Source organism: Nasonia vitripennis (assembly GCF_009193385.2).
Source record: "Nasonia vitripennis strain AsymCx chromosome 4 unlocalized genomic scaffold, Nvit_psr_1.1 chr4_random0003, whole genome shotgun sequence".
NCBI classification, from domain to species: Eukaryota; Metazoa; Arthropoda; class Insecta; order Hymenoptera; family Pteromalidae; genus Nasonia; species Nasonia vitripennis.
The window spans coordinates 4,467,460-4,484,732 of NW_022279638.1; the positions used below are offsets into that span (position 1 = coordinate 4,467,460).

Here is a 17,273-nt window from a genome sequence, read left to right on the forward strand (position 1 = left end):
GATTATATATAATGGCTACGTCGACCTCCGTCTCATGAACGTATTGATTAAGTAAATCCTGTGCTGTCTCGCAGTGATTTAAGTTCAACTGCACTATCTTCATTATCTTCATTTCTTCAACTTCTCTACTACCGCTCGGTATACTGGGCATGTGTAGCTATAAGCAGCATAGTCACTTTTCTCTGTTGCTCCTCTTTCTTGGCAGAGAACGCAGCTCGGTTTGTTTTTACAATCTCTTGCATTATGTCCTTCGACTCCACACTTGTAACAGTGGTTACTTTGATCCTGTGTTACTGTGCAGTTTTTGCCGATATGTCCAAATCCTAGACATTTATAGCAGCGAAGTGGATGTGCATTCCGCTTTATCTCTCGTATTCTGCATACTACCCAGCCTATCCTGATTTTCTGCTTTGCGATCATCTGATGAGCCATTTTTACTGGCATTTGAATGACCGTTGTCTGCGTACCGCCATATGCCTTGCGCACAGACTTTACTGCCGTTTCCTCCACTGCATTTGAGCCGCTATCTTGAAACTCCCTCCGTAGCGTTTCCACGATGTCCTCCTTAGTGGTTAGAACATCAAGATCCTTTACTTCAAAGACCTCTACATCTTGTAGGGTTCTTACGGTGGCACCCTCTTCTAGCACTTCTTACACTGCTTGTCGAAGTTCTGTTGCCTTCCCTTCCGATGTGCGTTGGAGTTTCAAAAGTAGGTCACCAACCGCCGTTTTGCGTATCCTATTTACGCTATCCCCTAACATCTTTAGTTTTGGGTCTGCTTTAATCTTTTGCAAGATATCAGCGTAGGGCTTCCCGTCGGTAGCTTTTATGATTAGAGCCTTCGGTCGGGTTGGTCTTGCCCTTGGCGGCTTAGATTTTCTAGTGCCTTTCTGATCTACAACACCATTGTTAATCTTTTCGTCTTCTTTTTCCTTTTTATTTCTTGTTTCCACCCTCTGCCAAGGTGGTAATGTCCCTGGTGTGGGCGGTGGGCACTGAGTAGTGCTGAAAGTCGTCGTTAGTGGCGCACTCTGGCCATGCTTTGGCGTCTTGTCCTCTTCTTTTCTTTTCTTATTGGTCTCATTCTGTGTAGGAGATAGTTCCTTCCTCTTCCTTGGCGTTTCTACCTCCCGTTTTTCTTCTGAGGTCAGCGAGGTCCGTGAGCTATTTGACATCATCAGTCCAAAGCTAGACTTGGTCTTGCCCGACGCTTCTCTTACGCTGATGAGCCGTTTCCAGAAAGACATCACGTTCCTCATGTCATCCTTAACACTCTTGTGAATGTTTTTGGCTGGACCTACTACAACATCCATCTTATCCAGATGGTTCTGTATCTTGTCCATCAACTCTTCTTCCGCATGATCTGCTGTCTGAATTTTAAACCATAACTCGTGCATTCCCCTGTTTATGACTCCGTCACATCCTGATGCGTCATTTGAGGCTAATCTTCCTTTGAGGGCAGCACTCTCGAGTGACCCACCTCTATAACTTCCTGTCTTGTTTGAGTAAATTGGCTCTCCCCCACCTTCATGGAGCCTGCGTCGGCCACGGGGGCTCTCACCCGATCGGAACCAACGTCGGGAGTGGGCTGCAAAGCTTGACCCGCTTGGGGCAGTGTTATAATTAACTCACTGTCCATGATTGATTAATTTTCGGGGTTTCTTTCCCTATCCTGTATCCTAGGAAGGAGCCCTTTAAGAAGGTGCTGGCACCCGGACCAGATGAGCCTTGGTTATTTTAACGAGGTTGTTACTCCTCCCCCTCCTCTTTCCCTACCTCTTGTGTGGAGGAGCCCCGGGCTTGGGACCGGTGTAGCGGAGTTGTGTGTGTGTGTGTAAAAAGCTTCAACATTATTTACAGTTTATGAATAATACTTTACAAAATTTTTATTAATTATTTATGGTTTAATTTAACATTTCACACACACACACACACACACAAACGTCACACAGCGTCAGCTGTTTGCATGGTATCTTTTTTTCATGGTGCTGTAAAAGTTATTACCAAATTAGTATGGCAAATTATACAGAGAAAATTACTTTTTATGACCCTGAAACGCACGAAAACATTATTCTTCGTGTAATGAAAATTTTCTTTAAAATCATTATTATTGTATCTTACAATTACAGTTTCTATGTAATTATTGATTCGAGGAATTCTTCGACGTTCACGACGCGGAATGAAAAACATGATCGCGTCATTTTCATCATCACTGTTTTCACTACTAGAAGACGATAAAAAGTTATCTAGCAAGATTAGATCTTCCATTTCGTGATTAAAATTGTACAACTCTTTCAATGTATTGCATACTATAATAACTGAACTTATAATAAGAACTTTGTAATATTCAAGAGGTTACAACTGCAAACAGTACAAACAGAATCAGCTGACGCGGAACGATTTCACAGTAACAGTACAGCACCGGACTTTCGAACGCGGACCGGACTGCTGTACCGCTGCTGGCGTTCCCTCTGGAACACACCCTTACTATACTTATATATATATAGACACACACACACACACACATGCATACATACACACTTACTGCTTAAATCGTAGCGGTCTGAAACTAGCTACTGGGTGTGTTTTCTGCACTTCCGGTCGTGAGCCCTGTATTAAAGCTGTTATTGCAGTATAGTATTCTATCAGTTGTTTTATTTGGTTTGAATAATACAGATCAATTAAATTATTTTGTTTAAAATTTAATAAAAATACATTTTATAAATATGAATAATATCGAAGATTCTTCAAATATTGAAAAATCAAACCTTATGAAACCAATCAATTTATGTAATTTAGTCGAGTTTTATATACCATTGTCTGGAATAGTATCATATGCAACTCTTTCAGTTAATATCATGAACCCTACTCTAAGGTAGGTGGATCATTTGAAATATTATAAATTTAAAAAATGTATGTAAAATCTAATTTTTATACGATTATCAAAGCTGTATTCTTGTCAAGCTATGTTCATTATACATTATGTTAACTTAGTTTTGACCAGGACTAAAATATGAACGATTTTTCACAATGCTACTATTTATAAACATTCATGTATATCATATTATCTAAGGAGTAGAGATAATTAGTATGCAGGGGGATTTTGTATGAGGCATTAATTTGGTAATAACTTTTACCTTTGACTAAAATATGTGTAATAGATAAACTTATCATCAGTAACAAGTAAGGGTTGGTAGAAATGAACTGGTGTATCAAACATAATCAAATTATCTAGCAATTTCAAGTTAATATATATCTTCCTACTTGTATTGAAAGCTTAAAAAAGATTTCATTGAAAATTATTTACATATAGTAATTTTATAATTCATGATATGATTAAAGGGGGTCACAGTTTCACTAATTAGTGGAAATATCTTATCTTAATAAATCTCAAAAAATTTTATATCCAACTTATAAATACATACACTTACTTATCGCCTCAAATTGCTGTGTCTTATATTGTTTCTGTTATAACAATTTATTTCATCTAAGTCTTATATTTGTGTAATGATGTGTGATTTTTGCTAACTATGAATTATGGTGCAAGGTGAAGATGGCGATGAAATTGAAAATCAGTAAGATGACTATCACTTTCATATATAATATTTGTGAACATAAAAATAAAAATCGGTTAAAAATATATCACTATTCAAATACGAAGTGTAAAAATTGCTTTATTTTTTATATGTTCGTGTTATTGTTTAAAAATGCTTATTAGTCTAATAATATACCTAAATAATTAGTATTTACCCCAGTTTGTTATCCCTGTTGAAAATTCGCATGTGCTAAAGCTCATGCTAATGTACATGCTTGATCACAAGCTAAGTCATAAACTAAATTGTACACTAAATCATAGTCTGAAGCTCGTGCTTATCATATGCTTGAGCACTTCCCATATCATGTATATAATAATGTGTTGAAGTCAATGACTTTTAGGACACACTTTAACATGTTAATATCGCGTACTACAGCACATGCTTTCTATCATACTTTTACGCTACAATAAAGAATGAAAAATTAAGAAAAAAAATTTTTTCTAGCTGGGATTTGAACCTGGTTTTTTGGAACCAGAGTCCTATTTTCTTTTAATTGTTTATTGAGCACCAAAATTACATTCTGATTTGTATGGTAAAATACACAAGTATACCATTTGACATATGATTTTTTACTAAATGATAATAAATGCTTGTTACAATACACTTTTAAGTTGTTAACGGTCGATGGTACAAACATGAGAGCTTTTTGTATTGTCGACAGTGAACAGCAAATGGTGAACGTTACAATGTACAAGTAATTTTATCACGGTAGATGGTGGACGGTAGTCGGTGGACAGTACAATGTAGGGGAAGGTGGGGCAGTAGAGGCACCCTAACTTTATTTCAATTTTTAGCCTCTTATTGGGAGTTTTTAATAATGACAATAAGTGAACTCAATAAACAATGATACCGTGAGACGAAATTGGTCGATGAAAAAAGTTAAATGAAGCTGTAGTCTTTTATGTACATGAAGAACTAAAACGATCAAAAATGCTTTGCCATGCCCCGCGATGTGGGGCACATAGAGAACGGGTTCTGTCATGTTCTGTCTTACCGGCCGTGAAAATTTTTTTAGGTTAGGAAACATCAGCTGAGGATGCAGGCCCATGGTAGAACGAAAATCTGGCACGGATTCTCCGGAGTGGTGTTGGTCAATCCGAGCCGTCCCAATTCCATATTCAAAAGTTAGGATGAAAGTTTTGAATTTGCTACAAAATTATGAAATGATGAGATATAAACTGCAGCTGCATAGGCGTAGACAATCAATAATACTTATTATTCAATAAAATTCTGTACAGTTTAAATGTAAAATTAAAAGATCCTATGTAAATTATTTATTTATGTATAGATTTATTTAAAATATTTGTGATGAACGTTCATACAGTCATAATATACATGTTTAAAAGAACTCTTAAAACTCATTATTAATAGCTTTGTCCACTGTGAATCTAATGCACCCGTAGTGCAAAAATAGTCTGTTAAGTACTGCCTAGCGTCTGCAGCATTTCTACAAAAACCATTTTCATTAAATATTGCAGGTTGTATAGGAATTTCTTTATCTTGTTGTACAACATTTAATGTTTTGTAAACTCGTTGATGTGTTTTGAAAACAGCAACAACAATTTATAAATACCCCGTTTTCCATGGACTAAAATTTATGGAATAGACTGTTATAAAAAAATAATTTTTGCTATGCACAGCTGTAAAAGTTATTATTTCTTGACAATTATTGCACAGTTTGTAAAATTTTAACATTTAATTGTAAGGTTTGAGGTTAGAAAACCCGTCTGCTCCGAAAATATAGACTTCATGGGAAACGGGGTATTCAAAATATAGAAATCGATACATATTTAAAGGGTGCTACTTGTTGATATTTTCAAAATAAAAATGTCATTATATGTGTTGTATTGCATTGAATAATAAATAAGAAAGAGCATTTAATAATAATTTTTAAGAAGTCGATGGATATAAATTTATTGATTTGTCAAATAGTATATCAGCATACATGTGAGTGAATCAAAAACAAAGTACATGATTGTGGATAAGCTAGGCATCTGCAGAGGGGAGGAAGATCTCAGAGTTGGGAATTTTACTTTTGAAAAGGTTAGCGAATTCAGGTATCTGGGTACGACCATAAATGATAGAAACGAGATTAATGTCGAAATAAATAAGAGACTCCATTCGGGTAATGCTTGCTTCTACGCCGTGAGTAATTTACTTAAGTCGAGGCTGTTGTCTAAAAACGTTAAAATAAGAATATACAGGACAATAATACTGCCGGTGGTTCTGTACGGGTGCGAAACGTGGGCTCTCAGTAAGCAGGCGGACAACCGTTTTAGGGTATTTGAAAATAAAGTCTTGCGAAAAATATACGGGCCACAGAAAGATGAGGAAACCGGGGAATGGAGGAGACTACACAATGATGAGTTACACAATCTGTACGCGTCGCCAAATATTAACAGAATAATAAAATCGCGCAGATTGGGATGGGCAGGGCACGTAGCGAGAATGGGAGACGACCGTACGGCAGCACGTGTCATGAAGGGCAGGCCGATGGTAACGTGACCTCTAGGTAGACCTAGACGTAGATGGGAGGACGACGTAAAAGCGGATCTAGTAGAAATAGGACGGGTGGGTGTCGATCGGAGAGGTGCATCTTGGGTGGGGTTGACACAAGATAGGGCAGCGTGGAAGGCTTGCGTAGATGAGGCGATGAACATTCGAGTTCCAAATGCCATGTAAAAAAAAAAATTTGATGGCTACCCTACTGGAAATAATCGCGACAGTCACGCAAAACTTTCGCAAAAAACGCGTGAGGTTTTCGACCAATTTCTCCCGCGATAGATAAAAAAAAATGTCAGTAAAAGTTTGTCGCGCGATGATCACGCGATATATAAAGCAACTGTCACCCTACTGAAAAAAATCGCGCGAGAAATTGGTCGGAAACCTCACGCGATCTTCGTGTAATTTTCGCGCAATCATCGCACGAATTTTTTAATTTTTTCAGTAGGGTATCGTCCTGGGTTTTTTGTCTAGGCCGATTTTTTTATTATATTATTTAATTAGAAGTACATACTGTTTCATAATATAAAAAATTTGTTTAGAACGTATAAATTTCACTTTCTCTTGGAATTTTTTATTGCATTTTTGTTTTGCAATTGCAATTCTGTGGTATGATTCGGAGCGTATGAAAGCTTGGTTAATTTACGTTTTCCTTTAGTCCTCTCCTTTTCGATGCAATCATTTTTATTTTCTTGTTTAGCAACGAAAAACTTTCTAGTTGTTAAAAAAAAAACCAATGATCCTATGTGTAAACAATAGTTTATGGGTTTCGCAACCGACGAATAAAGTAGGAGCTAATTCTTCCAAAGCTTTTGTTATTTCGAAGATTCTATCAATGCTATCTTTACTCGTCTATTCTTAACAGAGATATAGCTACGCTTCAAAAAGTAAAACCAGAGTCACCAATTCTAGATATTAATGGTGTAAGACCAAAATAAAGGTGCACTCAAAAGCACGATAGCACTTGTGGAACAAATTTACTGATGTGGCCAAAGAAAATGTTTGTGATGAAAAAAATACTCGGTCAGGTTGAAGTTGTCAGGAATTGATGGTAAATTACATTTACAACTTTTTCGGGAATGTAATAATATGTAACTTGAATATTTTATTGATTGTTTGTTTTTTGCTTAGAATGAACAGGCATGTAGTCGATCAACCATATCAGCTCATTCACTTCCTTTGACCGGTCCAGCATGGAGATTACAAAGAAGATGAAAATATTATCAAAGCTTCTGGAAAAATTCTTGTGCTACAATCTACACAAGAATGGTCGCAAAGTACTGTGGTTTGCTACAATGACAATGGTTTTGGATGTTATAGAAGACTATTCGCCGTTGAGAGGTTTTAAATATGCAAGATTGGACGGAGCCTTCGAAGTGCACGAGAAAGAAGAGTAAGTCTCACAAAATTATATATTTGAGAGTAGTATATGGGCTGGTATGGAGAGACTGGGCGTGACCTAGAGTGACGTCACCAGTCCCGTGGTTGGCGCCAGTTGTTTATGTAAACAGAAGCCCATGTTTATATCAACAGTAGCTGATAAGGTTAATAAACACGATTTACGACCGCTACTGTCATAATCAAAAAGTCCGTCATCGATGGGTGACTTTTATTTGTTTATTTACAAATAATTATAAATAATTTTTAAACAAAAGCTGTATTACGCATACGATGCCAGCCCTCCTCCTTTTACCCCAAGCAGACCCGAGCGCGACTCTCTCTCTCACTCTCTCTCTCTCTCTCTCTCTCTCTCTCTCTCTCTCTTTCGCTGTCTACTCCATACCGACCCCGCGCTCGAACGCACGTGCGCGACTCTCGCTATACCAGCCCGTAGCCCCCCTCTCCTTTTACACTATAGTAGCCCCGAGCTCTGACGCGGTGGATCTCTCTCTCTCTCTCTCTCTCTCTCTCTCTCTCTCTCTCTCTCTCTCTCTCTCTCGCTTTCTACTCCATACCGGCCCCGAGCTCGAACGCACGTGCGCGACTCTCGCTATACCAGCCCGTAGCCCCCCTCTTCGTTTACACTATAGTAGTCCCTGAGCTCTGGCGCGGTGGCTCCCGCCGTTGCTCTACCGGACCCGCTTCTATCTCTTTCTCTCCCCTCTCTACGCCATACTCGCGCACGTCCGCCAAAGCCGCCGTCTACCTGTCGCTCGCGTATACCTGCTGTTTTGCTTTTATTGCCCTTACGCCGGCTCTGATCCTTTCTGCGCTGTAATAATATGTAACCTGTATGATTTCCTACTACACGGTGCCGCAAAGCCTACTCTAAATTTCAGCTTTGGGGTTTATTGATGGGATTTGTACACATTAAAATAGAGACATTTTTGTTTGATACACTTATATTTATTTAATAAAATAGTAAAAATTGAATACATGATATATTTATGCGCGCGTGTGTGTGTATGTGCGTAGAACAATAAAGCATATTTACAGCTTAGAAACTAACGATAGAAGATGAATAAAAAAGTTATAGCGGAAACATAACGTCGTACACTTCTTTTGCGATTCTGGCTAAGCCAAACGCATAGATTTCTGTTAAAACTACATCTAAAACGTCGACGCTTAAAGTGGCGAAATTTAAGTTTGTCTTAACAATTTTGTCGATTTTATATTTATGAAGGGCGTAATATTGTTTGAACTAGTTTACATTTTTCAGAATTTCACGACATAGTTCAGCCTCTTCTCTTTTCAAAGCGTCTTTTATATAATCTAAAATTGAGTTCACGCCGCGATTAACTAATCCCGAAAGCTCGTCGAGCTGTTTAAAACGCAAATCGATGCACTCTTTTACCTGTCTTAAGCCAGCGAACGTTTGTTGATGCATAATTACACTAGGCGGACTCTCGTACTTTTTCTGCTTCTTGCACGTAGGCTGTGCAGGTGGATGCTGTTGTGCTTCCTCGTCATGGCCACCGCCGCCGACACTGCTGATGAACTGCTGACCGTTGTGGGTTGTCAATTATCCTGTAGGTGCTGATGTTGGTCTTGGCCTCTCGTCGATGCCGATCGCCCTTGCTCCGAAGCTGTTTGAGAATGTGATATCGTGATTTGGAAGGAGGGTCTTGCTAGGATTTCCAAAATCCTGGTAGAACGTGAAGGAGTGATTCAGATATGCATCCATAGCCTCCATCTGATCTTTGATCACTTCCCAGCTGTGTGTCGAGTGTCACATACTTGGCTGGCGATCCATTGGCACAAATTTTTAACACTGCTCTGTAGTAACCGCCGTAATACTCCAGGCCTATGGTTGTAGGCTTGCAGTTTGATTTGTTGAGTGCGTACGTCGTCGAGTACAACAAGTTGCAGGAGATCGGCTTATTTTTCCAAGACTCGGCACTTGGTGCTGCTGCTGCTGCTGAATCCATTGCAAATATTTTTTACACACGAGATCTACTTGACGAGAGTGTTCTTACGACTGATGGCTGGCGACTGCGCCACGACACCTTTGGGAAACGAATGGGACGACAAAGAGCGAGTCTCAACGAGTCGCAGTTCTTTCTAGAAACGGCCGTTACAGTATTTACATTCCATAGTGAAACGAGACACGTTTGATACCTAGTACGTTTGTATAAACTGCTCAGATAACAAATATCCGGTCTTGGCTGTGCAGATCTGATTACAGTAACCCCGTCCTGTAGAACTCGTGCATGGGAATGCGTTGACTCGATGATGGCGATGACGCATTGTTTTATTTTGTATTCTTCTCATGAGTCTTCTATAAAACTTAACGACTAATGCGTCATTCTTGACAAAGTCTGATGAAAAAAAAAACGTAGATATTTTCGCGGAGAAATGCCACTACACATATGATACAGAAACATAATGTAGTGCTCGCCACATACTTTAGAGTCGACGTTCTGCACTTGTTTTTTATTCCAGTCGAATCGCGTGCAGTTTTTTCCGAGTCGATCAAGATGATGCTTTGATACGGGTGCAACTCCGTAGCTGTCAAAGTAAATTCCGTATCCATTTTTATCTATGAAGATGGAAACCCAGTGTGATCCTGGCTGATCGGACGTGTCGAGATTCATTACAATAGCTGTCGGTGTGGATAGCAATTTCGGAACGTGATTAGCAGCGTAAACTCCTATTGAATCGGTTTTTAATCATCTAATAGCTGTGATTATTTGACGCGTATTCATGTTGATGGTGCATCTACGTACTCTTCTTCTACCGCACCGTCTTTTTTCTCGTCAGCTTCTTTTTTAATTCCACCCACAACGTCGCTAGCACGAAATCTTTCGGGATAGTGATATCTCTCCATCTGCAGCCGATCGTAATCTAATATAGTTTGGTACATTACTTGGCTATTTATGTCGTACGGGTCGCTTCGATGAGGACTGGCAACGATTGAGTGTATCCACCTTCTGATTTGATAGGCTCGACGCAGTGCGCAAAAATTTTTCTTGTTCTCGAATTTCTTGAGTTTGTCAAACGAAAGCGCACTAAAATCTTCTAAATTGATGATTCTTCGAGCCACTACTTTTTCCAAAAACTTGGCTTTTGCCTGGCCACGCACGTATATACGGCGCGCGTCTTTCACCAAGTTGCACAGATTACGACGCAGATTTTTGAAGGATATATCTCGGAATACGTTTGGTGCTGGCTGTTTCGAGAGGGAGACTAACTGCAGACTGTCAGCGCGCTCGCCTTATGAAGCGCGACCAAAAAAATTTTTTTTTTTTGAGGCGCTGCGATCGAGTATGCGTGCGCATCAAGCGCTAAAATCCGTTACGATTTGGCGACTAGAGTCGATTTCCAGAACGTTGTCGTACTCTGCGTAAACGATACAGTTGATAGCAGTGAGAAGAGCCGTTTTAAATCTCACTTCTATGCGTATGCTACCCGAGCGCACGAAATTCCAATGTGTGGCACAATGTGCCGATAAATCAGGAGTGAGATCGAATCATCTTTTTACCGCTGTGTTGCGTATGATTGTAAGCCTCGATGATTTTCTGCACCACGTCGATGTAACGTTGCGTGTTATTGTGAGAAAAGTATTGCCACATTCGTTCGCGTATAGTACGGTTTAGTCTTTCCACTACAGCCGCTTTGATATCGGGGTTTCGAGTTGTACGGAATTTGATGTCGCGTTTTTTCAAAAATTCCTGAAACGTCGAGCCTACAAACTTCTTACCCTTGTCGGATTGTAAGAGTATCGGGACGCGACCGTTGCTGCGTTCGAGTATTTGTCCGAAGGCTGCGGTAACGTTGGCTGTAGTTTTATCGCGTAGAGGCTTCAGCCACGCGTGTTTACTCAATCACTTAAGCGTCTTGATTACTAAGCCACTCGTATATACGTTCTTTCTCCCGCGTATCAGCCGCTCTAAATAATTTGCCTTTTCGATTTACACGCACGAGATTACGCGCGCCCGCGTAACCATCCTCGTGCGAGACATCGTAGTATTGCTGCTCGTACAACGACGATGACGACATGCTTAAAAGTTTGCGAGACGTAGCCACTTGTTCTTTGCTCGATTTCTCGTCAAAGCAGGCGATGCCGGTGATGCGCTGCTGCTGCTAGCGTTGTGTATTTCCATCAACACGTCTAGCGTTGTGTATTTCCATCAATCACGTATAGAGATGAGAGCACGCGGACGCGATTGTAGTAGCCACTACAAACGAGTCCGTGTCTCCGACCTCGAGAAAAAATTTTTCCGAAAGTCACACACGCGCGATGCAGAATCGTCACATCCATGCGACAGTAGTCGACGATTTCCTTGCTGAAATCGAATACTGTGTTCGCTGCACGCATCTCGCTGTGCCACAGCAAGAACTGCTCGCGCTCGCATAACGACATAGTGTCGGGCGAATAATAGTGCGCATCCGGTATGGCGCCACGGTATTCGGCGTTAGCCGAGGTGTTAAAAAGGTGTGGAAAACAGCCTTTTTTCGTGGTCTCACCTAAACCAAATGTAGCAGGCAACGCGGCCAACTTCATTTGAAAATATCTGAAACTATCGATGAACTTTGTACGTCCATACCGGATGCACAGTATTTTCTGACCATTCAGTATGATGCTTGGCGCGCAATTTATTTTACTTTCGATAAGCCGTCGTAAAATGAATTGAGCATCATACCCTCGTGCATTGTGCACGATGCATATTATAATTTCAAAGTCGGTTTTGTCGCGTACTAGAAGCTGTAGCAGCTGACCAACGGGGTCTTCGGTAAATACATCCTCGCGCATACCGCACGAGGGACACCATTCTGAAATGTCGTCAGAACTTATGCACTCCGTGCAGACTTGCTGTGCAACGCAGACATTCGAGACGTGCATCTTTATGCTTTCATCGCCTCGATCCGATGCTTCTTGCATCGTTTCCAGATCGTAGAAAATATAAAGATATTTTTTCGCTGAAGAATCATTTTTTATCGGCTGTATAAAACAGTGTTGATTATAACCGTGTGTCGACTTGCAATGTCGACACCAATTTTTGCCGCACTCGTGCTTACCGCGCTGCCGGTTCACGCTTTTGCAGCAGGTAAGACAAATCTCCAGCACATCGCACAATCGCTTGTGCTTCGCTTTGTATGATCCCGCAACCGAATGGTTGCGAAAACATACATCGCCGAAAAAACTGCGATTGCACGATGTGCATTTTTGCAAAGCTTCGTTCTCGCTACAGGGTGGCGAGACGAAGCAGCGCGAACACGGTTGCCTACAGTTGTGATCCTCGATATTACTGTAGTCGCGATTGCAAGAGTCTTCGAGTCTTTCTTGTAAGCAACTAAAGCTGTACCACGAGCAGTAAAATAATGCTGGAATTGACGAAGCTCTTGTACACCACAACCTTCGCGAGGTACGAAAACACTGGCATCCTGGCACAAGTTGCCTACGACCGTCGCGGATGACGTTCCACTCGGCTCGCATCGCCGGGGTATCTTTCGTCTGAAGCCCGATTTTCGCCTCGCCTACAACGAGCGCTCTCGGCAGACAGAGATTGTCACGATTGCTGATCTGAATGATGGACCGTTGAGAAACGCTGTCGTCGGTCAAGTTTTTCCGTCTAGAGCCACCTGCATCTATAGGCATCTCTACGACGGTCAAACAAACGGTAAATGACTCGTCGACTCGAAAATTTGCGTTGCTCTGAACGAGTCCAGACACCACAGATCATAAATCATCGCCAGTCAGCGCGCTCGCGAGACGATACGAGAGCCCGGCCGACCCGTTTGCGAAATATTCGCTAGAGATTCAAACACCGACGCGATCGCTCCCGCTTTTGATTAGAGTTAGCAAATACTCGTGAATGTCACGTATTGTTAACTCAACCCAGCTGAGCATGTTGGTCCCACGCGGCGGTGTTTTAATCGGTAGCGTCAGACGGCGAGCGTCTGTACGGAATTTCCGTACGCGATGCACCGTATTCGCGATAATTTCGAAGCGACGATAACGCTCATCGTTATTAGCTTCCTCCTCCTCTTCCTGATCCGAATCAGAAGCTGCAGTAGAACCGCTTACAATACTATTGTTCGGCGACGATGCCTCTTCGCTCGAGGTATCGCCGCCGTCACCGCCGCCGCCTACCTGTGATATGCCGCATCGTAGAACCCGACCTCTTGCAGCATCGACAATGTAGGGCTCAGCACTGTTGAAGAGTCCGATGATATTGTCGGCGATGGTGGGCTCTCTTCCTCGGTGCTGCTGCTGCTGCTGCTGACATTATCGTCATCGACTGCAAAGAAGCGAGCCTTTATTCTTCCGCATGACCGTTGTAGCATTGAATGATGTCGCTGAACAACTCGGCCATCTAGAACGCGGTCATAGAAAATAACTCGTCTGCTGATTTTTCAAGCAAGTTGTTTAACCAACGTACTTCCTGCGCACGACCGTTATTCACGAATCGTAGCGCAGCAGCTTGAAAAATCATAGCCACGTCATTTTCTGGATCTGCATCCGGGCAGGGCTTCATGCCTTCGTTCAGACGACGTCTGATAACTTAAAAAATTATTATTGTTAGTAATAATAATTTTTAAAGAAAATTTAAAAGTTAAAAAAAATTTCTCTTTCATTAACACGACGGTCGAACGAACTGTATTGATCGAAGCGTGCATACGGATTTATTGCAACTTCCTCAGCGGTCTCATCCCGAGTCGCAAAGCCCTCGAAAACCTCGGCTCTCGTAGGACCAAACTCGGGAGCTGGCTCATAGCGGAACGAGAGCAGAATCATCGCAGCCTCCATCGTTTGCTCGCTACCTCTCAGCGGTGCTGGAGCGCCCGCTCTGTAGACAGCTTGCTCGGAGACGCCAGGCCGATCATCGCCGTGATCGCTGTCCTCTATCTCGCTCTCAGCATCATCCTCCATGGGCTCCTCTATAGGAGCTTGTATATCCTCCTGTTCCTGCTCCTCCTCCTCCTCCTCCTCCTCCTCATTCTCCTCCTCAGATGAAGTGGCTCGCTGTGGTGAAAGAGGTGACGACACAATAAACAGCGTTGCGTCGCTGTCGCTCTCCTCAGCGTCCTCCTGCAGGGTAATTCGAGTTACAAGAAGAACAAAAATAAAGTACTATTATTTTTTTTTTATACTGATTGTAGGGAACGCTGTAAACACTTACCATGTTCCTCGATGATATGCCTCAGACAGTACACATCGCGTGCACCGCGTTCCACCAAGAAACTGCCGACGATTTTTATCATACTAGAGTATCTCTAATAAAAATCGGCGATCCAGCGGTACGCCCAATGCGTCAGCAAGCAGCGCAGCTCTCGTCGCAGCCTCTCCTCGCACATCCGATGAACGCGCACGTACCACTCGCGGGTACACTTCCTCTGCACACGTTGGCTACGCGCAGGATCGCATCGTGAACTTCGTTCGTAGCACTGGACATTTCTGCGACACGTGGTAAGCTGGCTCTCTCAATGACATGCATTTCAAGAGACTGATGACTGCGCTAGCGTACGGTGGAGTTTTGTAGACGGCTCAGGGCTGATATGAAAATATCATGCCTTTTGTTAGGAGTGATTTCATCGAATAAGAAGATCGCAGAGCAGAAAAACCGTTAAAGAGGGGGATTTGTTTTAAAACAGCGCATATTACAGGCATAGCTGAGAAATCCAGGACCAGTGATCGAAAGAAATAAATTCGATACCGTACTCGCTGTTTGCGCTTTAGGCACGTAGCAGTCATAAACCTTAGGCGGATAGCGGACGTCTCAGAGAATGGGCCGTCGCCACCGCTAGATCCGGTGACACGGACCAAACAGTTTTTTATGACTCTACGGCTGACCCTTTTTAATCTCTCTTACCGGGCACCTGTAATCTCTGTATAAACAGTTTACACTTGTTCTCAAGTGCCTACTGAAGATCCGATGATTCGTTCTCTGCTTAGTTTTGAAAACTAATCCGTTGGCGATAATAAAACTAAGCCCAAGTCCATGATCACACGATACTTCCTGGAGCTGATTCGCGAAACATTTAGAACCTTTCTTTCGATTTCACCCGTGTCCGATTTTTTCTGATAAGCCCACGACGCTGGAACTCAAGTGTATACAAATAATCCACTCCGAGTATAGCGTTACCAACGGTCTCGCATTCTTAAGACAACGAACGTCGTTAAAAGGCAAAGAGTGGAGAGGTGCGGTCCCCCTCTACCTACGTGCAGAAATTTTTGCCAACGGCTTACGTTTATGACACAGCTTGCACTGATTAGTCCGCTCTGAGTCCCTACAGAGAGCACACACGTGGCCACCATCATGGCAGAATTGAAAAAATTAGCAGCCCAACGCGATGCGCTTCTCGCAAGTATCGAAGCTAAAAAACGTGCAATGGAGAGGCTGAACGACCAGCTCAAGCGCTACCAGCAGAGAATGCTGGATATGTCAGCGCTGTTGCAGCAAAAACAGCAAGAAGCCGAGCGAAAGGCTTCTCTGGCGGTACAGTTTGTGCCGAACAACGTGAGGTGCAGATTGTGCATCACCAACAGTTCGGAGTACGACGTGTGGCAGCAGTGCTGGAGGTGCCTTCTCTTTCGCTGCTGGAAGTGCAACGGACAGCCCTGCCCGTGCATCCTGGATATGGATTCGCCGAAATCGCCTTCGCCGCCACCTACATCAGCAGGCGAAGACAACGACGGTTACAACTTTCATCGGATGCCTACTCCGCCGAAAGAGTTGGTGCCTGGTTTACTGCGAGGAGGGTCCACACGTCAACTGCGCCAATAACGCGCCACTCGCAAGCGTAGGTGTATCGCTTGTTTGTAATTTATAGCGTAGAATTTTAGAGTGTGTGTGTGTGCGGCTGTGTAAGTATGTTTGTGTGTGTATGTGTGTGTGTGCGTGCGCGCTCGTGTGTCATTTTATTATTTTATTACCTTGTAAGCTGAGTCATTCGACTCGTACGCGTTTTTTAGTACATAAATATTGTGCTAGAATTTCTCTTTTTATGCGTGCAAAACCCCCACTCCCATCAATGATCCCCAAAGCCGAAATTTAGAGTAAGCTTTGCGGCACCGAGTAGTAGAGTTATATATGCAAGCGTTCATTTCGATGCGAATCATTCGTCAAGCGACCGGCAAAGCAGCAACTCGACCATGGAACAGGAGCAGAGCAAAGAGCAGAAAAAAGGTTTTACGTGGGAGGAGAGACAGCCTCTCATGAGAAGCAAGGAGCCAAAAAAGCAGAACAATCAGTAGCCATTCCCAACCAACACTTTCTCGTATCCAGAGAAAAGCGGTTATAATAATCTGTCTAAAAAATCCTCCTCCTCCTCGTCACAGAATCAAAAATACTTTTCCACAAACACCTTTTCGTGCCCCGAAAAAGACGGCTACAGCAAGCTGAAACGCTAATTATAATAATATATATTTCATAAAACGATCGGCCCTCTTCAGGGCCACCATATCCTTTCTTTAAAAAATGATGGCCTTTGTTGTGAAGCATTTAATACGTGATTCTGATTGGTTGCTGGTTGGTTGCCTAGGCAAGGAGATCAGAACCGCGCTTTAAATTCATAACCCTCAAAACAGTCATAACTCATAACCCTGGTAGAAATGTTTAAGGTGTTTAAAATGAAATGTGGAAACCTTATTGATAACAGATAAAATAGCAAGAAATTTTAGTAAAAATTAATCATTACCAAGAGTGTGTAGTATTACAACATATGTATTGAAAAGTGGCACCTTAAATGGCAATAACCCTATTTGAAGTAGTAATAAAGTGTGTGAATAT

At 42.2% G+C, this 17,273-nt stretch overlaps 2 protein-coding genes across 9 annotated transcripts in view; both read left to right on the top strand.

Annotated features, from left to right (window-relative positions):
* Nucleotides 1-2,541: 2,541 nt before the first annotated feature.
* Nucleotides 2,542-17,273, top strand: part of LOC100499164 (uncharacterized) — a 57,100-nt gene continuing 42,368 nt past the window's right edge. The window contains exons 1-4 of one of the 8 annotated variants that reach the window (XM_032601881.1): nucleotides 2,651-2,876; nucleotides 4,613-4,721; nucleotides 6,965-7,150; nucleotides 7,231-7,492. In XM_032601881.1, the coding sequence (XP_032457772.1) occupies nucleotides 7,293-7,492 (200 nt within the window). In that variant the 5' untranslated portion in view covers nucleotides 2,651-2,876; nucleotides 4,613-4,721; nucleotides 6,965-7,150; nucleotides 7,231-7,292. 8 annotated transcript variants of the gene reach the window in all.
* LOC107981432 (putative thiamine transporter SLC35F3) overlaps nucleotides 3,124-17,273 on the top strand; it is a 671,722-nt gene continuing 657,572 nt past the window's right edge. Inside the window, exon 1 of the mRNA XM_031928083.2 lies at nucleotides 3,124-3,576. Coding sequence (XP_031783943.1) covers nucleotides 3,555-3,576 — 22 coding nt within the window. The 5' untranslated portion in view covers nucleotides 3,124-3,554. The remainder of the gene's footprint in view (nucleotides 3,577-17,273) is intronic.